Raw genomic sequence first — 23,461 nt, 5'->3', positions numbered from 1 at the left:
GAGGTGTCATTATAATTGCAGTGATGTAAATAGGTTTTAAATGTAATGAGTCCCGGGATGCAGGGGTGGTCTTTTAGATGAGTCCCAGGGACATTTTATGAGTCCCACTTCAACAACATTAGGAGTCATATTTTGCCATTCTTACAAATTGCAGCATTTAACTCCCATTTCATTTTATATGGTTATAATGTAGTTATATTCATGTAGAAAACAGAAGAAGAAATGATTATTATAACTAAAGCTAGCAAAATAAACTAGAATAAAAAACAGTACAGTAGTACAGTAGTGCATCCCGTGGATGCAGAGGTCATTGTTTTATTGCGTCCCTTAACTATAAACTGCATTTGGGATGCAAAATGCACCCTATTTTAATCTCTGAGTTAAAACGGCATGTTTGGAAAAGTACCAAAAATGCATGTTTTACAGTAAATGTAGGAAACAGGAAATGTCTATATATATCCCGGCCCGGGCAGTGTAAACATTTGCTAACAGACCGGTAAACATCTAGATTTCCCAGCAGACCGGGAGAGGTGAAAAAAATGCATTAGTTGAAACGGTACATAAAGACCTTTGAACAATGGCTAACTGAAGGGCCTACCCCTGTTCCTCACTTATATTTAAGCCATATGTAGCCCATTCATGCTCACGCTGGTCAAGACCTACGCTGTAGTGTAGACCCTATCATTTGTTTTGGGCGGAAGTTGCGGGATTTTGGCGGAAGTTCCGCTCAAGGAAATGACATTGATGCTTTACAAATGAGTTTACATTCTCCTTGAATGAAACAATTGTGATAGGTCGGAAAGATATATCCGGGGGAAATACATTTGACGGATGTTCCGGACCGACACTTCCGCCGATAGCGTCTCTGCCTTAGGTTGTGACCAGGCTTTTCTCTTGGCAGATGAGTAAGGCTGGGACTGAGGCTAATTCATGCTATGACCTGACAAAGATCTATTGACATCGAAACATTGTCACTTGGTTTGCCTGCACCCTGTGAATAAAAAGGCTTTAAATGTCTGAGTTTGCGCCAGTGCCTTCCTTCTACAGTACATGAAGACCTGTTGCTGCCGCTGCCACATCTGTCATCCACCTCACACGACACAGTATATACACAACAGGCGTATAAGCTATCCCACTGTTAGGTCTACAAGGAATGGCCACTGTGTTTTCACTTTTGCCAAAAAGAGAAATGTCTAAATTCTCGTTCTTGTTTTGAATCCAGTTTAAATCAAACTTTCTAATTATTTTGTAGGGAAGAATCTGGTCGTAGAGGACAAATCCAATCTAGCACTAATCATCTCAGTGCATTCTGACTGGTGTCTCTGGTGGGTGTCAGTGTTTGACAGCAACAGGCCTTGATGTACTTGTTTCAACTGATGCGTGTTTCCCACATTTCCAGGTCAACAGTTCCAGTTTTTACCTGGACAGAATTGTCCATTGGTTGTTTCATCTATTTGGTCTCTTCTTCATGTGACAGTATCGCTCACCAGAAATGATTCTCAAGCAAAAAACGCAAATCAGCTATATTCGGCAAGTGACACTGTCGTACAAGGAAGAATGCATTATGCCAAAGTCAGGTGCCCCATCGGCTTGTACACAGTCAAATTATATCCCTTGTTTAACTCTGAGAGTGTACAAATGGCCATATGGTTCCTGAAGAATTCTCTCTAGCTAGTATAAGAGGAGGGTGCTGGCTATGTGCCTGTGCACCTCTACACCAGCATGCCTGTTAGAGCATGGATCATGAACCAGACAGTATTGGCATGTCACAGAGTTTTATTCAGGCTTTGCAGATATGGCATGATGGCAATGGTGAATGACGGATGATGATGATGATTTTAACTAAACAAGAAGAGAGAGAGTAGCAATCAGTAGTGCAAACAGTAAACACATGAAACTACAGCAAACGTATAGGCATAAACACATTAACCAGATAGACTACTCAAGGGGGCATTTGGCAAATAGAATGTAGGCATAAACACATTAAGCAAAGGGGCATTTGGCAATAGAAAGGAAACTTACGAGTAATGCATCAATATAGGCACAGACACAGAGGTGCTACCAGCACCTCTCCAGTAAGGTACAAATGTTTGTCTGTGGCTTCTAATTTGTCTATATAGTCCCCAGGTGTGCCAATTTGGTGGCCCCACCCACCACCAACAAGGCAACCTGCTACTGCTCCGCCCCCACTCTCAGCTAGAGTGGTGGGGTTTTCTATAGCCGCCCCATCAAATATCTATTTGATTAACAGAAGCACAGTTCCGAAAAAAACAAACCAAAACAAACAGAGAAATGTTCAAGCGTTTGCCTTTGAGGATTCGGGGTCGGCCATTGCTGGGAGAGCCACTAGTCTGGCCACGGGTCTGGTGTACACTTTGCCCTTGATCTCCACTTCTGCCGTGCGAACACGCCCATCTTTGCTAGGCCTGAGTTGAGTCACCCTGCCGATTGGCCACAGACCTCTGGGCAGCTGTGGGTCCATCACCATGACAACGGTGGATTCCTCCAAGTTGGCTTTCTCTCTCTGCCATTTTTGGCGGATTTGAAGGCTGGGTAGGTAGTCCTTAATAAAGCGTGACCAGAAGTGGTCAGCTAAAATCTGGCTATGCTTCCACTTACGTCGGCCAATGAGGTCTGAATCGTCGTACATTGCCTGAGGGAGAGAGGCGTCCCGCCGCCCCATGAGGAGGAGGTTTGGGGTCACAGGGTCGGGGTCGGCCAGGTCTGATGAAGTGTATCCGAGGGGTTTTGAGTTGAGGATTCCTTCTATTTCTATTAGAACTGTGTTCAGCACCTCCTCCGTAACTGTTTGGGCCCCCAAGGTCACTCGCAGTGCTGTCTTAATAGACCTCACTTCTCTTTCCCACACACCTCCAAAGTGGGGGGCGTTTGGGGGGTTGAACTTGAACAGGATTTTCCTTTTACCCAGTTGCTCCTTCAATGCTGGGCTCATTGCGGCAAAGGCGTTGCTGAGTTCCTTCGCTCCGCCTCTGAAGTTTGTCCCACAGTCAGACAAAATTTCGAAGGGTTGGCCTCTGCATGATGTAAAACGGCGCAGGGACATCAGGAAACTGTCCGTATCGAGACTGGTTAAGATTTCAATGTGAAGGCAGTGCGTGGTAAGGCATTTAAATAGGATCCCCCATCTTTTTTCGGTTTTGCGGCCGGCCTTTATGACTAGTGGGCCAAAGCAGTCCATCCCTGTGGACCAGAACGGGGGCTGTGTTAAACGGACTCTAGAAGGAGGTAGATCGGCCATCTTGGGTACTGTTGGTTTAGCCCTCCACTTCCTGCATTCCACACAGTTCCACTGATGCTGCTTAATGGCCTGACGTCCGCGAGGGATCCAGTATGTGCGTCTGAGCTCAGCAAACACCCTCTCAGGGCCAGGGTGTAAGAGGCGAGTGTCATAGTCCTTTATTATCAGGAGGGTTACTGTGTGTTTGGGGTCAAGCACAATGGGATGCATTGCTCCTGGTTCCATCTCTGCAGCTAACCGAAGTCTGCCTCCGACTCTGATAAGGTTAAGTTTGGACTCTAGCTGTGGGGAGAGGGGAAGGAGGCGACTATGGGTTGGGAGTTCCTTTCCTGACTTGAGAGCCTTGAGGTCGTCGGGAAAGCTTTCTGCTTGGGCTTGTGCAAGGATGCGAGCTTCAGCATCCGCTCGATTGCGTACTGGGGGGCCGGGGGGGGTTTGTCCAGTGGGATCCTGAGAGCGTTGGTAAGTGGCCTCTACGAGCTCTGCCCAAGTGGTAAATTGGCTGGGATCAGGGATATCAGATGATATGCTACTCTGGGTGAGACCACAGAACAGGGGTTTGCGTATGTCAGGTATTGGGTCGGGGGTATGAAGTGGTAAGGCGGGCCATTGGTCAGGGGATAAAGCCAGGAAAGCTGGGCCTCTGTTCCATCTGTTGGGTCCGGTCAGCTCATCGAGGCGCTTGCCCCGAGTAATATCGTCAGCGGGATTGTTACCCGAATCGACATATCGCCACTGGTCAGGGGAGGTGAGCTCTAGTATTTCAGTGATGCGATTGGCGACAAAGACTTTGTACCTGCATGACACTGACTGTAGCCAGGTCAGAACTACCGTGGAATCTGACCAGAGCACTGTTTTGTCGATTGGGATTGTAAGCTCTCTCTGGAGGAGCTGAGCCATCTGGGCTCCGGTCAGTGCCGCGGACAGTTCCAGGCGAGGAATGGTAATCTGTTGTTTGGGGGCTACTCGTGATCTGGCCATGATGAATGAAACATGAGCCCCCCCTTTCTCATCGTCCATCCTCAGGTAGGCTACAGAACCATACGCTCTTTCTGAGGCATCACAGAAAATATGCAGTTGTCTTAGCTTAACAGGGTAAGGGGCGTTAGCTTCGTACCATCTCTGGTAATGCAGGTTGGCCAGTTGGTTAAGCTCGTTCTCCCACTCATACCATGCTTTCTGAAGCTCTCCAGGAGGGATAGGGTCATCCCATTCTCTTTTCTCCAGCCAGAGCTGTTGGAGGATAACTTTGGCTCGGGTGGTGAAAGGTGATATAAATCCAAGGGGGTCATACTGTGTGGCAAGTACTTTGTATACGTTCCTCATGGTCAAAGTGTCATACAATACAGGTCTATGCTTGTAGCCCAGTGTGTCCACAGTAAAATGCCAGCTTAGGCCTAGAGTGCCCTCTGTCGGGTCGGTTCGGTCCTGGCTCAGCCAGCACTCGGTACTGTCGGCCCGGGCCTCAGGAGGTAGGTGGTCTACAACGGATTGGGTATTGCTGGCCCACTGTCTGAGGTCAAATCCTCCGGTGAGTAACCCTTCTCGCAATCTCATGACCAACTCTTTGGCCTCTAGGGGGCAAGAGAGTGAGTGCAGACAATTGTCCACGTAGAAGGATTCCAGGACTGTGGCTGCAATGTCGTTGTTAGGCTGGGATTGCGCATGTCTCTGAACAGCATAGATGGCGCAACATGGGCTGCATGTTGTACCAAAAGGTAGGACTTGCCACTCGTATACATCAGGGGGGCTCTCCCTCCTGAGGTCACGCCACAGAAATCTTAACAGAGGTCTATCTTCGGGTAGGAGTCTAATCTGGTGGAACATTGACTTAATATCACCGCTGATGGCCACTTTGTGCTGTCGGAAGCGGAGCAGCACACCCAGCATTGAGGGACCCAGTGCTGGGCCGGGGAGGAGTTGATCGTTCAAAACTTGGCCTTGATAGGAGAATGAACAATTAAAAACCATGCGGTGTTTACCGTTATGCTCAACGATATGATGGGGAATATACCAGGACTCTTCGGGTTTAGAGGTCTGCTCAGTGGTCAGTTTCTTTACGTAGCCCGCCTGTAGCAGTTTATCTATTTCTTGGCAGTAGATTTGGGCCAATTCTGAGTTTTGGGTAAGGCGGCGTTCGGTCTGGCGCAGGAGGGGCATGACAGAATCTTGGGAGGATTGCAGCTTTGGGGCATTGGGGATACGGGTAAGGGGTGTTGCATAGCGTTTAAGTCTGTCAACTTCCACTCTTATCGTCTTGGCTTCTAGCAGGTCCATGACCTCTTTGTCCTGTTTGGATCTTGTGATGAGTTTCTCGTTCTTAAAGGGGAGAACATCCAGCTGCCATAGTTTTTCAACGTGGCGACTAAGTTCTGCGTACGGGGTGCCGGTTGAGGTAAAAAGGGCTTGAGCGGTGTCTGACTGCTCCTGAAAAGAGGTTCGCCCTTGGAGTGTCCAGCCTAGCTGGGTATGGAGGGCTACAGGTGTCCCTGATGGCCCTAAGCAGACCTTCTTGGTTGGGGTTATAAGGTGGGAATTATCTGCTCCTATTAGGAGGAGGGGCTGTGCATTGGAAAAGGGCTGGAGGGGGAGGCTCTGTAGATGGCGATAGCGTGTTTTAAGTTTATCTACTGGGTAGGTCTGTTCTGCCAGTGACAACTTGGCTGAGGTAAATGCATTCGTAATTGGGAATGTTTTCTGGGGGTTAGAGGAGGGTGAGATCTCAAAGCTCACTGAAGCCCCATCCAATGCCTCGGTTTGTTGTCTGATGGTGCGTACAACCAGGCGTTCAAAGTCTCCTTCGAGCTTAAGTTGCTTATATGCTGCTGGTAGGAGCATTGTACGCTGAGAACCATCATCCAGAATAGCATAAGTATCCAAGGTGTGATGTTGATTACGTAAGATCACCTTAACTACTTTAAGGAGGACTTTGGGGGAGCTGGGCTGGGGATTTATGTATAGAACCTTGGATTCCGTCTCCCTATTATTAACATGATGCAGGATACTCAGGTGTTTCCCCTTACACAGGGGGCATGGTGTTCTCAGGTTGCAGTTCCTGGCTACGTGAGGTCCTGCACATCTCCAGCACCTCCTTTTTTGCTTTATCCATACCTTTGCCTCTTCTGTCGTCAGCTCCTTAAAGTCTTTACAGTTGATTATTGAATGGTCGGAGGAATTGCAGTACTGGCATGCTCTGGGTTTACTCTGATTACTTGTAGAGGGTACTGGGGGGGGCTCGGAGCTGGTACCGTGCAATATGGTGGCTGGGAAAGTGGGGGGCCTCGGCATCGATCTCCCGGCTGGGATTATGGTGTCGGTTGGATTCTGAACTTGGGCAGCTACTGACTGGCATTCAGCCTCGCATTGAAGCCACCGAGCAAAGTCAATTAGGGTGTAGTAGGTTCCTGGTCGGGTTGAACGCATGTGGCGAATAAAGTTAGCTACTAGGTCAGCTGGCAGCTTACTCAGGAGGTGCTGTACGTGGGAAGAACAGGCCAGCTCGGCAGCGCCCTCGCTCTGGCCCATGGCCTGTAACATTCCCACCAGGGACTGGACCCTAACTGCAAAGGCATGGAAGGCTTTGGAGTCGCCAGGTTGGACCTTTGGGAGGTTTGTTATAGTTGTAATTTCTCTCATGGCAAGGTGGTGGGGCTGCCCATACTGTTGGTCTAGTGCGGCTAAGGCCTTAGTATAGGGCTGGGGGTCGTGGGCATAGGCCAGTGCTATATGGCGTGCTGAAGGTAGTTTGAGGTGGTCTAACAGGATGTGATACTTATATGTTTCGGTTTCCCAGGGGGACAATAGGTTGGACAGGGCCATCTTAAGCATTATGTATTCGTGGGGGTCTTCTTTATTAAGGTTTGGGAATGTGGGTCCCTCAACTCTGGAGGTCTTGTAGCCAAATGATGGGTCTGTGTGTGGGTTATGCGTTGGGGCTGAGGGCCATTGCATGTGGGAAGGTACTGGGTGAGTCCACTGTTGTGGCAGGAAGTAGGTGGGAGGTACCTGGTAAGGGATAGTCACTGGGGAGAGTTGGGGTGGGGTGGAGGGCCATGGCTGCGGCTGAAGAACAGTTGAGTGAGGCCATGCAGAGAGTGCTGGAGGTGGTGCTGTGGCCCATAGTTGCTGCTGAGGGGGGGGCTGCTGCTGAGGGGGCTGCTGCGGGGGGGCTGGGGCCCATAGCTGTTGCTGAGGAGGGGGCTGCTGCTGAGGAGGGGGCTGCTGGGGGAAGGCTGGGGCCCGTAGCTGTTGCTGAGGAGGGGGCTGCTGCTGAGGAGGGGGCTGCTGCGGGGGGGCTGGGGCCCATAGCTGTTGCTGAGGAGGGGGCTGCTGCTGAGGAGGGGGCTGCTGCGGGGGGGGCTGGGGCCCATAGCTGTTGCTGAGGAGGGGGCTGCGGGGGGGCTGGGGCCCATAGCTGTTGCTGAGGAGGGGGCTGCGGGGGGGCTGGGACCCATAGTTGCTGCTGCGGGTGGGCTGGGGCCCATAGCTGTTGCTGAGGGGGGGGCTGCTGCTGAGGAGGGGGCTGCTGCTGAGGAGGGGGCTGCTGCTGAGGAGGGGGGTGCTGCGGGGGGGCTGGGGCCCATGGTTGCTGAGGAGGGGGGGCTGGGGCCCGTAGCTGCTGCTGAGGAGGGGGCTGCTGCAGGGGGGCTGGGGCCCATAGTTGCTGCTGCGGGGGGGCTGGGGCCCATAGCTGCTGTTGAGGAGGGGGCTGCTGCGGGGGGCCTGGGGCCCATAGCTGCTGTTGAGGAGGGGGCTGCTGCTGAGGAGGGGGCTGGTGCTGAGGAGGGGGCTGCTGCGGGGGGGCTGGGGCCCATAGCTGCTGTTGAGGAGGGGGCTGCTGTTGAAGAGGGGGCTGCTGCTGAGGAGGGGGCTGCTGCTCAGGAAGGGGCTGCTGCTGCGGGGGGGCTGGGGCCCATAGCTGCTGTTGAGGAGGGGGCTGCTGCTGAGGAGGGGGCTGCTGCAGGAGGGCTGGGGCCCATAGCTGCTGTTGAGGAGGGGGCTGCTGCTGAGGAGGGGACTGCTGCGGGGGGGCTGGGGCCCATAGCTGCTGTTGAGGAGGGGGCTGCTGCTGAGGAGGGGGCTGCTGCGGGGGGGCTGGGGCCCATAGCTGCTGTTGAGGAGGGGGCTGCTGTTGAGGGGGCTGCTGCTCAGGAGGGGGCTGCTGCTGCGGGGGGGCTGGGGCCCATAGCTGCTGTTGAGGAGGGGGCTGCTGAAGAGGGGGCTGCTGCTGAGGAGGGAGCTGCTGAGGAGGGGGCTGCTGCTGAGGAGGGGGCTGCTGCTGAGGAGGGGGCTGCTGAGGGGGGGGCTGCTGGGGAGGGGGGGGCTGCTGGGGAGGGGGCTGGAGGGGGAGGGGCTGCTGCTGAAGGGGGGGCTGCTGCTGAGGAGGGGGCTGCTGCTGAGGAGGGGGCTGCTGCTGAGGAGGGGGCTGCTGCTGAAGGGGGGACTGCTGCTGAGGAGGGGGCTGCTGCTGGAAGGGGGGCCCGGGTGGTGGCTGGCTCCGGGCAGGCGATGAGTGAAACCTAGCTCGGGGGTCCAGGAGGGGCTCTGGAGACTGATGGACGGAGACCGACTCTAGTTCGAACACATCGCTCCCATTTGCACCATTGTCGCTCATAATTGAGGTGGACTGATCCTGTGTTGGGGGATAAGGGCGGGCAGTGGCTTGATAGTGGTTGTAGTCCCTCAGATGTGTTGGTGCCGTCTTCTGCCTCGCTCCTTTCCCAAGTGCCTCGTAATTTTCCATCTGCCTACTGTGGTCCGTATCTGGTGGCGGGGTGCTCCTGCTCGAAGGACCATGAAGAATTCTCTCTAGCTAGTATAAGAGGAGTGTGCTGGCTATGTGCCTGTGCACCTCTACACCAGCATGCCTGTTAGAGCATGGATCATGAACCAGACAGTATTGGCATGTCACAGAGTTTTATTCAGGCTTTGCAGATATGGCATGATGGCAATGGTGAATGACGGATGATGATGATGATTTTAACTAAACAAGAAGAGAGAGAGTAGCAATCAGTAGTGCAAACAGTAAACACATGAAACTACAGCAAACGTATAGGCATAAACACATTAACCAGATAGACTACTCAAGGGGGCATTTGGCAAATAGAATGTAGGCATAAACACATTAAGCAAAGGGGCATTTGGCAATAGAAAGGAAACTTACGAGTAATGCATCAATATAGGCACAGACACAGAGGTGCTACCAGCACCTCTCCAGTAAGGTACAAATGTTTGTCTGTGGCTTCTAATTTGTCTATATAGTCCCCAGGTGTGCCAATTTGGTGGCCCCACCCACCACCAACAAGGCAACCTGCTACTGCTCCGCCCCCACTCTCAGCTAGAGTGGTGGGGTTTTCTATAGTTCCATTCCATTAACCCATTTGTATACTCTCAAGAGTTAAAGTCAACACCTTACAGTGTATGTTGTATTATGTTCTATTGACATTGTGGGCCAAATCCTGGACTTACTGGTCCTGCTGCGGAAGCTGCGGTCCTCTCTGAGGGGGGGATCATTTCTGGGAGGAGGGTCTGGGGGGGGTCGGTGCCCTTGGTGACTTTCTGCTGGATTATGTACATGGCCAGAGAGAACTGTTCCCTGGTCAGCTTGCCGACCTGTTTGGTGTCAGCCAGGCCCCTGAACAGAAGAGGAGATACCGTAACAACTGACTCACACATGCGCGTCAGCTCCCACCGCTCACTTCCATTCTATGGAAGAAACGGGGTGGAGCGTCCAGTTGCAGCGCGTTGTAGGAGCTGCAGCGTGTGGCGCCTGACACATGTATTGTAAAGCATCGGATTCATGCATGCGTCTAAAGTCTTGGCTTGCGTTGAGATGCGCGGTCTGAAGTGAATGTCTGTGTCTAGCCTTATTTGTAGTTGTGCACAGGTGCCGTGCAACGGAAATAGCTGATCTATAAGCTCACAACAAGTTGCAGCTTGGCACATTGGGAGCTTGTAGATCTGCTATTTTTGGTGCATGCAACAACGTATAAATCAGGCTTGACTCTTGCTAAATACCTCTTTAACTCCAGGATACTGTGTGTGTGTGTGTGTGTGTGCGCGCGTGTGCGCGCGTGTGCGCGCGTGTGCGCGCGTGTGCGCGTGCGCGCGCGTGTGCGTGTGTGTGTGTGTCAATGACCTGTATTTAACCACTATACTTCATCATACATAAAAATAGGTGATATACAAGTTCACAAAGCATCACGATGCAATCATGCAACACGTGAGCTTATCTGCTATTTTTGAAATATTTCACCAACAATGACATGCCCAAAATAGGAAGGCCAGGTTGAAAGTGGTTAATTATGTATTGGGTGACACAAAAGGAGAACAATGTAGCACAAAGAATATTATGCTATTTTTCTGACCTGCGTGGTGCTACAAGCCATTTCATCATAATCAACAGTCAACACCAAACACACGTGTGCATACGGGTGCTGGGTATCATGTGTGTGACTGGGTTCATACGGTTAGGCATTGTGTTCCGTTGTCTATCCTGTATTGTGCTTGTATAATTTTTATTATCATGTGTTCGATTATGGTTTCATGATTATTACTACTTTAACCATATTTGCCTACTTTTTCTTATTAGTTATTACTTTCACAGAATGTCAGAGAAGAGACGTAAAATGCATGATTTGCGATGACAAAATAACAAGACGCATTCAGAAACGGTGTTAGGATTTCATTTGGGTCATGTTCTCACCATATCTGTGCCAGCATGGTCTGAGGGAGGCTAGACTGCATGAAGATCTCAATGACCTCCGACCCAGAGACAAGGCCGTCCATATCCGTGTCCGTCTTCATGAAGATGTCATCGTAGCGACCCCTGTCGGCCACAGGGACGACCCAGTTGGAAGGCAGCTGGGACTATAGACACAGGACAACATGGCCATATGAGAAGGGAATGCAATCCGTCAGCACCTCTCAGTGTGCTTGAATAAAACAAGAGGGAACCATGGAGAGAATTCACCGGTTCTTAATGAGGGAACCATCAGCTCTATTTCAGGACACAACTGCTCCCCAGGTACTGTACTAATGGCACTGCTCCTAATAGTTTGGATGGTTAAAAGCAGAGGACAAATTAAGATTTGATTAGATTTTTGACTCAATTATGTCAATTGTATAGTGACAATACCCCCAAAACTAAAGGGGACTACATTATTATTATCATCATCATCATTTCCGTTATTATCATTACTGGCATCCCAATTTTGGGCATATCATAATTGAACATTAAAATCCTAACATTCGACAATTTCGATTGGCTATTTTCTGTAGGGAAAAACTTTCACACACCTAGAAGTCAGGCGTCTGCACAGGTGCGTAGGCCAGTGGACATCAATGAAAGGAGTAGAATGCACCCGCACACTGTATATTTGCTCAGTACAAGAGTATTTTTCTTTTTGAGTGGTGCAACCACTCCAAGTAACAGCAATGTCCGTGTTCACCTACGTGTTCACCCATGTGTTCACCCACCCACCTATGTGACTATGAGCACGAGTACCAATGACTACCAAAAGTGGCGCTGTTGTGCCAGAAACAGAGAGAGAGAGATAGTGCTGCACTGCTGCCTGCTAATGAGAGACAGAGAGAGAGAGAGGGGGGGGGAGGGGGGGGGGGGGGTTGCACCACTCAGTTCACACGGGTGTGATTTTTAATGCAACGTTTCGGTCCCTCCGGACCTTCTTCATGCCTGAAGAAGGTTCATGCCGAAAAGTTGCATTAAAAAGAAAAATACTCTTGTACTGAGCAAATATACAGTGATTGGCTATTTTCTAAATATCTTTTTTGTGTGAAGTGAGGTTGTTGTTTGCACAATGTTTGTATTTACACAAACACTCAAAGCTTTTTGATGTATGATAACCCCATCATACATCATCTCATTCTGGCCAATCACAATTTCCATCCTCACTTTTGTCTTCAATGTTTGGGTTTACACACTTTTGTCTTCAATGTTTGTGTTTACACAGTCACAGACCCTCAAAGCTGGGCATAGGATGGGCTAGAGCCCTTCAATAAAATATTTTGAAATAAAAAATAAAAAAAGAATTTTAGGCCTAACTAATAGAGCGTTGCAGTCCCGCCCCCTACCAGGGCCCAGGAAATGATTCTCCGTTCATTTTCCTCATAGACATTTCAAAAAGTATTTATTTAAAGACGTTTACGCCGCGGACAAAGCCAACTCTTGTCGTGACAAATCATGACAACAAACACAATTTTTTGGGCTGAACAAATAATTAGAAAGAAGAAAAAAACGGCATGTTACAATACTTTTTTTGTTGTTTTTCTTCTTTGTAATTATTTGTTTGGTCCAAAATATTGTGTTTGTTGTCATGAGTTGTCACGACTCGAGTTGGCTTTGTCCGCGGCGTAACAGTCTTTAAATAAATACCTTTTGAAATGTCTATGGGAAAAATGCATTGGGAATCATTTCCTGGGCCTGGCGTCGTCATGAAAGGGGGTGGGACTGCAGCGCTCTATAGCTACTGTAAGTTAAAATGGCGTCGTGTGAGGAAAAAGGTGAAAGACTAAAGACAGACAAAAACAAAAAGGGAGAGGGAGGGGTAGAATAAAAGCAGAAAAGAAGATGTCGTGGTATGGCAGCGAGGCCCAGAAATGATCCCACAGATCAGTTTGTCAATAGCAGTGTTCCTTTCCTTCCTATACAAAAGAAACCCGTTTCCTTGAACACACAGATTCCCTGCAGCAATAAGGAAGAGAGTGGGCCATGGACAATGCTCACAATGTGGCAGAACAAGTACGGACATTATCAACAGAATAGGGGTGAAGTACGGGAAAAACTGGTTTGTAAAAACAATGTTTTACAAACATGCCCTCATTCTACATCAATCTGCAATCACTCAGGAACATAAGTGTATCAAATTCAAAGTAATGACTGTATATTATAACCAAGGAAGTGACCAAGGAAGGACCAAGAGGGCAGTAAGCAGTATCAGGGGTGACGCTTAGCTATGATTTGGCTATCTGACCAATCAGCTATCAACAAGTTAAAGTGCCAACGTGCGCTGAGCTGTCACTACCTTGGCATATGTCTACAAACACCCTTGATATGATTCTTATCTCTGGGACCACAATCTGTAGTGCAAAATCCTCAGTGCTCTGCCAGTGTGCGAATGGGTCCACTTGGTTCCATTTGTACACCCTCTGAGTTACATACATGTAAGGGGGCTGGGGACCACCTAGAACCGCCTCAAGGACCTCTGGGTGAAAAAAAATGCTGTAAGGTGTGGCTATAGAGCGCATACATAAAGTGAGTGGCAAATCGAGTGGCAAAGTGAGTTTAACGTTGTTTAATACAATCAGATGGGACTTATGTTTGCATGGGCTGTAAAGGCCAGAAAGTAGTTTTTCCCCCGCTCAGTAGGCCTTCCCGCATAACTTCTGGGTATGATGACGCATTCCATTGGTACAAGTCAAAAGTACTGGCCTCCCATCATTCAAATGATATGCTGAAATGCGGTCGTACCTGTGTGCTGGATTTGAAGGAGTGTTTGGGAGAGAGGCTCCCTGTGCCGGTGCCACCACTGAGGGAGGGAACACTGCTTAAGGAAAGAGTGGAGCGCAGGCTCTCTTTAAGTGGGGCAGAACCGAGACCAGACAGGGCAGGCAAGACAGCCACGGCACCTGGCAATGCCCCCGCAGACTTCTTCCTCCTCCTGGAAAGAGGAATGAGGTTGGCGGGCAACACAGTGGGGGTGGCCTCATTCTCCATGGCACGGTACACCAGATGCATAGCCTAGAGAGAGAGAAAATAATAAAAACAGGTCATCTTTTTTAGACCTTAGCATTACCATTTACTACTAAAAATAATTATTTCCCAGGAGAGCGCCATCTGTCATACGCAGGCAGGCGTAACGGTGCCACACAGCTTCATGCAACAGAGCAATAAAACCACAGCATCATTCTGGGTAAACTTTTGCTGAAAATAGCCAATCAACAAGCTCACAACGCACTGCGATGCGTATTTTCAGTGAAGATATGTAGAAATCTGAGGGACTCAGTTCAACCATGTAGCATGTATAGGGTGGTTAAGTGTAAAGGATAAATGCTGCCTTACCACACAGAACTCCTCTTTGTCCAAGTGTCCATCCTTGTCTATGTCACTAAGGTCCCAAATCTAAACAAACACATGAAAAAATTATGATCCTACAAGAAAGATTCAATAGCCCTGCATATTTAATCGAACTCTAGTGTGACACCGATACCTTTCCTAACACGTCCAGGGGTAGCTTGGAGTTGATCATCACCGGCTTCACTTTGTCACCAGAGAGGACACCATTGGCTGGTGTCATACTCTCAAAGATACCCTCAAATTTCCCTTTTTCATCAGGCTATAAAAGGAAACATAGAACCAGATTTCTGAAAACCACACTTAAACACGTCATGCAACATACAATCATTCACACATAAATCAGTGGTATACTGTATGTGAATAAAAGGATCATTATGGCAATACTCACCCTTATAGCCCAGAGGGCTGGTGCTGGTGCTGGTGCTGCCAATACACCTAACGATGGGCTGCTTGTGTCTTTCTGCAATTTAAAGGTGAGCATAAACAGTCTTTTGAGGTGGCTAACTTACTGTGTAGAGTAGACCTATAACAATCTGTATATATATCAGCACTTCTCAACCTATCTCTATCTATGAATGTGCCAAGTCTCTGTATGTCTGTCTTCCACGTAACTCAAGAACCATTCGCCCCGCCGACTTCAAATTCGACAGTGACACACGCATTCCACACCACCACAGTGCAGTGCCCGGTGTCGAGTCGGTCGGACCCACGGTTGTCCAGAACCAGCACAAACACCTCTGCCCGGGGCTCTGGACAGGGCCCCTGCCCAGGCTCCATATATGGAGCTGGCCTGTTCCGACATCACAAATATGTTCCGACATCTGCATAGACTCCATATTTAAGCATGCCTGACAAAGAACTCCATATATGTGCATAAAAGGGACACTCTGACTTTTGTAGATCTGCGTATGTAGATTGAGGATGCTATGAAGTAGTGAACATGATGTATATCTGCTTAACACTCCCAACGCGGATCGCGTATCAATACGTTATCAATTAATCAAACGTCGGGTGCGGATCACGTATCAATACGTTTCAATCACTTTTTTATAGCATACTTTCATTCATCTTTTTACCCACCCGGACAATGAAGAACCATCGCCCTATCATTGCTGCTTAGTCCCGCTCACGTGATCAGAAAAAAAAACCAAAAAAAAAAAAACCCCTCCCCTCCTGAAAACAGGAGGGCGGACCGCTTTACGTGTATAAACCAGTGTAGAATGGCTGCGCCCATGCCGATGTAGCCCGTGTATGAAAAGAATCAAATTTCACCTAACCTCGCCTCACCAGGCTTTCCTCCACCTATTGGCTTTTATACTCGATTCCCCCCTCCCCTCCTGTTTCTCCTGCAGGAGGAGAGGTCTACCGTTGGTGGATCACGTATCGCCATGCAGAGCCGTCATAATCGGAGATCGCTCAGACGTGTGATTGTAACGCTTTTTTATTCATTATAATTGTAGTGATAAGACCGCAATGAACGCGTCGGGGACGTAATCGACCCGGGTGTAATGTATAACGAACTTTTCCGCGACCTAAACCGTGGTGTTGTCATCTGTGGAAGTCATTTTTTCCTTCTCGTCGACATCACAGCCGGGTGACGCTTTTTTTCCCCTCCATCGCCCCCAAGCTGCATGCCCATAGCCTGGCTTGGCCAGCCTCATAGCGGGGATTCACTGAAGATTCTTCCCCGGAGGAAACATCAGTGAACCCTCGCTATGAGTCTGGCCGTGCCAGGCTAGCATGCCCAGGCATGTTCCCCTACACTAGCTTGAAAAACAAAATCAGCTGATGACAACGCGTCTCACCGTGTTATACTATAGTTCTGAACCGAACGGTGGAATGGGACTTTTTATAGCCGTACGGATCAAGACTTTTGCTGCCCAATGTGCCCATGACCCCCCCCCAATGTTACTGCGATCAAAACAATGAAAGCAGTGAGATAGATTAGGCGAGGCGGCAATCATCATCAAAAAGAAAGCATAGTTATGAAGGTTTATAGTCAGACATTGACAGGCAGATATAACAATAAACACAATAAATATGCTATACATCCTATACATCGAATGAAAGCCCTGAATGTGTACTTTTACGAGGAAAAGAGTAAACATTGATCCCATGTACAGTTTGTCATATACTGGGTGGATGCACATTGCGCCCACCAGATATAACTGCAGAGAAGACATGGACCCGAACTCAATATTCACAAAATAAGGCCTATAGCGACATATAAATACTATATACCGTATGAAACAGAAGACTCTCTGCTTTCATAAGGAAAAAAATTGTACTGTAATAATAAAAAAATCACACCCCTGTGAAGTGAGCAGTGCAACTCTACTTCTCTACTTATTCACTACAGCTCGCTATATACGGACTGAGGCAGAAAGTCATGTAAACCTTTTATTTACAGTTTGGTCTGTAAACTTCTACTGTAATAATAAAAATCACACCCCTGTGAAGTGAGCGTTGCAACTGTTCTGTACTTATTCACTACAGCTCGCTATATACGGACTGAGACAGAAAGTCATGTAAACCTTTTATTTACAGTTTGGTCTGTAAACTTCTACTGTAATAATAAAAATCACACCCCTGTGAAGTGAGCGGTGCAACTGTTCTCTACAGTTGCACCGCGCAACTATAAAGAACAGTTGCACCGCTCACTTCACAGGGGTGTGATTTTTATTATTACAGTAGAAGTTTACAGACCAAACTGTAAATAAAAGGTTTACATGACTTTCTGTCTCAGTCCGTATATAGCGAGCTGTAGTGAATAAGTACAGAACAGTTGCAACGCTCACTTCACAGGGGTGTGATTTTTATTATTACAGTAGAAGTTTACAGACCAAACTGTAAATAAAAGGTTTACATGACTTTCTGCCTCAGTCCGTATATAGCGAGCTGTAGTGAATAAGTAGAGAAGTAGAGTTGCACTGCTCACTTCACAGGGGTGTGATTTTTTTATTATTACAGTACAATTTTTTTCCTTATGAAAGCAGAGAGTCTTCTGTTTCATACGGTATATAGTATTTATATGTCGCTATAGGCCTTATTTTGTGAATATTGAGGAGTTCACGTCCATGTCTTCTCTGAAGTTATCTGGTGGGCACAAGCTGCATTCAATAACCAATTACTGTCTAACTGTAGATGGGATCAATGTTTACTGTTTTCCTCGTAAAAGTACACATTCAGGGCTTTCATTCGGTGTATAGGATGTATAGGATATTTATTGGGTTCAATTTTATATCTGCCTGTCAATGTCTCTGACTTTAAACCATCCATAACTCTGCTCGCTGTTCAAGATAACCACTTCCAGGCAAATGCAGGTGTTGCAAAAAGGTCAATATCTCCAGAATGGAACATGGTAAAATCAAAATGTATTTTTTTAATTGAAGTGGACAAGTTCAGCTTTCTTTTGATGTAGGCGTGTGATTCTCGCTATAAGAGAACATTTTACTGTGGGCCCCCGAACAAGGCCTTTGTGCAATGTTAAATGGCAGCAACATCCAAATAGGCCTGTTGAGATCTTCCAGCAATCAAAGTGTTAACATGAAAGTTTCATTCTATCTCACCAAATGTCCGCTTGGCGACCAAGTGACCCGACTAGTAGGACTTTAGTTTTACCATGTTACTGTATGTCTAATCAGTTTTCTGTATTATCTATTGAGACACAGCGTACAGTATTACTTGAGTGATTTCCAAGAGGTCAAGTAAATGGAGTGTAAAGAAAATGAAAGTGTTGTAAAGCAGTGGTTTTCAACCAGTGGTCCTTGAGGGGGTTCCAGGTGGTCCCCAGCCAACCAAATGGACCTTTATACATATTTAACTCTAGATGGGGACATATGAGGTTATTGCCAACAGAAATGATTATATTCTGACCTGGGGTGAGCTCTGGATGGACCTCAGAGGGACCTGTGAGCTATGGATGGACCTCAGACGGTGTTCCTGATGAAGCCCAGTGGACTGACATGCAGAGCACAGGTCATAGTTAGGACACACTGTACACTTATACCTGGTCCCCACAACATCTCCCTCACAGCCGTCACACCCCACGCCAGGGTGCACGAAGGAAGGATCTGGCAAACAAAACAAGAGAAATGTATCCGTATGAATGAATAAACTATTATTAAATAGAGTTTAAAACTAGAAGAAGTTCTCCTCAGAGCACAGGTCTCTGCCAAGCCGTAGCTAAAGACCTTATGGTGGCGCTACACCAGGACAATGTGATACAGAGCAAAAAAAGAAGGAAAAAGCAATAACATTACATTACATTACAGTCATTTAGCAGACGCTTTTATCCAAAGCGACTTACAATAAGTGTATTCAACATAGGTAGGGAACAAAAACTACTAATCACCAGAAGTCTTTAGTGCATTTTCTGCAAAAACAAGCAACCAAGAGTATACCTAGCGCTAAGGTAAAAGTGCAATATATCAGCTACCTATTTCCTTAAACAGATTAGACAAAATAGCTAAATCAAATGAGCATGAGCTAAAACAATTAAGTGTATCGACTAAACAAGATCCAATAAACAATACAACAATAGAAAACAAGCGTTCGTACAACTAGTTAACAACAAGTAGGTCAGGCAGAGAGGAAGGGTAGTGTTTCCTGAAGAGGTGGGTTTTCAACCTGCGGCGAAATATGGGCAGTGACTCTGCTGTCCTAACATCAGTGGGAAGTTCATTCCACCACTGTGGGGCCAGAACAGAAAAGAGTCGTGACCGTGTGGATCGGCCAGAAGGACCCTTGAGTAACGAGGCAATCAGTCGCCCCGAGGTGGCAGACCGAAGTGGTCGGGCAGGGGTGTAGGCATCGACCATAGCCCGGAGGTAGGAAGGAGCTGTTCCTTTCACTGCCCTATAGGCTAACACCAGGGTTTTGAACTGGATGCGAGCCGCTACGGGGAGCCAGTGTAGAGAACGGAGAAGGATGGTTGTGTGGGAGAACTTGGGGCGGTTGAACACCAGACGAGCCGCAGCTTTCTGAACAAGCTCCAGAGGTCTGATGGCAGATGCCGGAGCACCAGCAAGGAGGGAGTTGCAGTAGTCCAGGCGGGAGATGACGAGAGCCTGGATGAGCACCTGGGCTGCCTTCTCCGTGAGGAAGGGGCGAATCCTCCTGATGTTGTAGAGGAGGAATCTGCAGGACCTTGTCACTGATGCGATGTTTGACATATAGACAATATGACATATGACATGTTATTGACATTTGACAATAACATAAAATAATCATAATGTCGCAGAACAACACTGGAGAAAAAAGGCAGGGAATCAGGCAGAAAAGTGAGTACATGGGAAAAAAACACAGATGTTATAAAATTCAACTAAAAGCAAGAGTGAAGCAATAGTCTTTTGGGCTGTGCTAATGGAGGTTCTTCTGTGGCCTACCGAGGGAGGTTCTAGTGTGGCCTACTGAGGGAGGTTCTAGTGTGGCCTACTGAGGGAGGTTCTAGTGTGGCCTACTGAGGGAGGTTCTAGTGTGGCCTACTGAGGGAGGTTCTAGTGTGGCCTACTGAGGGAGGTTCTTCTGTGGCCTACTGAGGGAGGTTCTAGTGTGGCCTACTGATGGAGGTGCTAGTGTGGCCTACTGGGGGAGGTTCTAGTGTCTTCTACTGGGGAAGGTTCTAGTGTGGCCTACTGAGGGAGGTTCTAGTGTTCTAGTGTTCTAGTGTTCTGTGTCCCCCGCCACAGAAATCCCTCAAATCTCATATACCCAGCTCGTTCACCCAGTCACCACATTGTGGTGGAGGGAGGCCTTTGGAACTGCCACGCAGCTACCAAAGAGGAAATGCCTGAATTTATCTCAGCCCACGCCACCCTCAAGTCTCTGCATTTCCTTGCTCTAACCGAAACCTGGATAACCCCTGATAACACAGCTACCCCCGCCGCCCTCTCTGTTTCACACAAATTCACACACACCCCTCGCTCAACAGGTAGGGGGGGTGGTACAGGGATACTCATGTCCCCGAAATGGAATTTCCGTGTCTTAAATCTCTCTCACCTTTCTCTCACCACATGTGAATTTCATGCTATCTCAATATCACAACCAGTCCCCCTCACCCTCATTGTGCTCTATCGCCCCCCAGGAACCCTTGGGAACTTCCTGGAAGAACTAGACTCTCTGATCAGCTCGTTTCCGGAGGATGGCACCCCCCTGATTCTACTGGGTGACTTTAACCTACCTACGGCAGAGAAGTATCTTCCCGTTACGTCCCTCCTATCCTCGTTTGACCTCTCCCTTTCTCCCTCCCCTCCCACTCACAAGGCTGGTAATGTTTTGGACCTCGTGTTCTGCAGAGCCTGCTCCCCCTCCACACTCTCTGTTACTCCCTTAATTAGGTCTGACCACCACTTCATAACCTTCTCCCTCTCTCTCTCTACTCTCCCACCTAAACCTACTCACCCTCCGACCGTCACCACCCGACGCAATCTCAAGTCCCTAAACCCCTCCTCCCTCTCATCCTCTATTCTCTCCTCTCTACCCTCCCTAGAGTCCTTCCTCTCTCTCTCACCCGACCCCGCAACCACATCCTTCCTCTCCTCTATCTCATCTGCATTTGACCAACACTGCCCTCTCTCGACCAGGCCAGCTCGCTCATCCCCACCGGCCCCCTGGTTATCTGAAACCCTCAGATCTGAACGAACAGGGCAGCTGAAAGGAAGTGGCACAAGACAAAGCTACCAGATGATCTCTCCCACTTTCACTCACTCCTCTCTGCCTTCTCCCTCTCACTAACCACCGCTAAAACCTCCTTCTACCACACCAAAATCCAATCCTGCACTTCTAACCCAAGGAAACTCTTCTCCACTTTCTCCTCCCTCCTTAAACCCCCTCCCCCCACTCAACCCTCATCCCTCACCGCGGAGGCCTTTGCCAACTACTTCGAAAAGAAGGTTGATGATATCAGTAGCTCCTTTACCCCCCTCCCCCATAAAGAAGCACTCGACTCAACCAATGCTAACCATAACATACCATGCATGTCCTCCTTCTCTCCTCTATCCCCAGATGAGGTCCTGAAACTAGTCACATCCACTAGACCTACCACCTGTCCTCTCGACCCCGCCCCGTCTCCAATCTTCCAGACCATCGCACCTGACCTGCTCCCCTTCATCACTTCCATTATCAACACCTCAGTAACCTCAGGCTGCGTCCCATCTGCCTTCAAGTCAGCCAGGGTATCACCACTCCTCAAAAAACCAACTCTTGACCCCTCAGATGTCAAGAACTACAGACCGGTATCACTCCTTTCCTTTCTTTCCAAAACCCTTGAACGTGTTGTCTCTAACCAGCTTTCTCTCCATCTCTCAGAGAACAACCTGCTGGATCCCAACCAGTCAGGATTCAAGAAGGCACACTCCACGGAAACTGCACTCCTCGCAGTCACAGAAGCACTACATGCTGCCCAGGCTGCTTCCCACTCTGCAGTCCTGATTCTCCTAGACCTATCGGCGGCATTTGACACAGTGAACCACCAGCTGCTCCTAGGCACCCTAGCTGATCTAGGCATAGGCGGGACGGCGCTGAAGTGGTTCTCCTCCTACCTCTCTGACCGGACTTACCAGGTTTCTTGGAAAGGTTTGCTATCACCCCCCCGCACCCTCCAAACTGGGGTCCCACAGGGCTCTGTACTTGGTCCCCTCCTCTTCTCACTGTACACTAAATCCCTTGGCACCATCATCTCTGCTCACAATATATCCTATCACTGCTATGCCGATGACACACAACTGTTTCTATCCTTCCCCCCCTCTGCCACCCAGGTAGAAGAGCGCGTCACTGCATGCCTGGCTGACATCTCACAGTGGATGTCTTCCAACCACCTCAAGCTGAACCCAGACAAGACTGAGCTTCTGTTCTTCCCAGCTAAGTCCTGCCCTATGCGGGAGCTAACTATCTCCGTAGACAACGCCCTGGTAAAGTCTGTCCCGACAGCCAGGAACCTTGGTGTTGTCCTGGACAGTCAGCTCTCGTTCAAAACACACATCACAGCTGTCACTAGATCCTGTAGGTTTACACTCTACAACATACGACGAATTAGACCGTTCCTCACCCAGGAGTCAGCCCAGCTCCTAATCCAGACAACAGTCTTGTCAAAACTTGACTATTGCAACTCCCTCCTTACTGGCCTACCGGCATGTGCACTTAAGCCCCTCCAACTGATCCAAAATGCCGCAGCACGCTTGGTCTTCAACCAACCAAAATTCTCACACGTCTCCCCCCTTCTCCGCTCGCTCCATTGGCTCCCGGTCGCTGCCCGCACAGAATACAAAACTCTGATGCTGGCATTCAAAGCAACCAAAGGCATGGCCCCCCCATATCTCACAAGTATGATCGTACCCTACAAACCCTCCCGCTCACTCAGATCAGCCAACGCAGGGAAGCTGGAGGTACCTTCACTAAAAACGCCGGGACAACGCTCCACACGTCCCAAACTCTTCTCCCTTCTGGCTCCAAAACTATGGAATGCACTTCCCATTGCAGTCAGAACTGCAGCCTCACTCCCAATCTTCCGCCGTAGTCTGAAAACCCACCTCTTCAGACTCCACCATGGCCCGTAGCACTTGCCCTAGCCTAGCCCCTTAGATAGCACATTATGTAGACTTAGATAGTATTTTAAACAGACTTATAGCTTGTTATGTAGACAGCTCTAGAATTGCACTTTATGTAGTCATAGCACTTTATAGTACAAATGTATAATATATTATATAGTATAGTATGTATAGTTTACATAGATACTCCACTGTTACGTTCTTAGTTTACGCATGATTCATGATAACTACTTTTTATACATGTGATGTATGCCATGCTTTTGTTATTGCTTAATGTAAGTCGCTCTGGATTAAGAGCGTCTGCTAAATGCCTAAATTGTAAATTGTTCTACTGGGGGAGGTTCTAGTGTGGCCTACTGTGGGAGGTTCTAGTGTGTTCTACTGTGGGAGGTTCTAGTGTGTTCTACTGGGGGAGGTTCTAGTGTGGCTTACTGTGGGAGGTTCTAGTGTGTTCTACTGTGGGAGGTTCTAGTGTGTTCTACTGGGGGAGGTTCTAGTGTGTTCTACTGGGGGAGGTTCTAGTGTGTTCTACTGGGGGAGGTTCTAGTGTGGCCTACTGAG

At 48.5% G+C, this 23,461-nt stretch overlaps 1 protein-coding gene across 1 annotated transcript in view; it reads right to left on the bottom strand.

Moving 5' to 3' along the window:
- Positions 1-23,461, bottom strand: part of LOC306930855 (uncharacterized protein) — a 68,978-nt gene that overhangs the window by 12,792 nt on the left and 32,725 nt on the right. The window contains exons 11-17 of the mRNA XM_079511951.1: positions 18,231-18,427; positions 14,743-14,814; positions 14,488-14,613; positions 14,340-14,399; positions 13,749-14,018; positions 10,965-11,128; positions 9,728-9,893 (exon numbers count right to left, since the gene is read on the bottom strand). Coding sequence (XP_079368077.1) covers positions 9,728-9,893; positions 10,965-11,128; positions 13,749-14,018; positions 14,340-14,399; positions 14,488-14,613; positions 14,743-14,814; positions 18,231-18,427 — 1,055 coding nt within the window. The remainder of the gene's footprint in view (positions 1-9,727; positions 9,894-10,964; positions 11,129-13,748; positions 14,019-14,339; positions 14,400-14,487; positions 14,614-14,742; positions 14,815-18,230; positions 18,428-23,461) is intronic.

Source organism: Electrona antarctica, assembly GCF_951216825.1.
Source record: "Electrona antarctica genome assembly, chromosome: 10".
Taxonomy (NCBI): domain Eukaryota; kingdom Metazoa; phylum Chordata; class Actinopteri; order Myctophiformes; family Myctophidae; genus Electrona; species Electrona antarctica.
The sequence above is the reverse complement of the archived record's forward strand: the minus strand, read 5'-3'. Positions and strand labels throughout refer to the sequence as shown.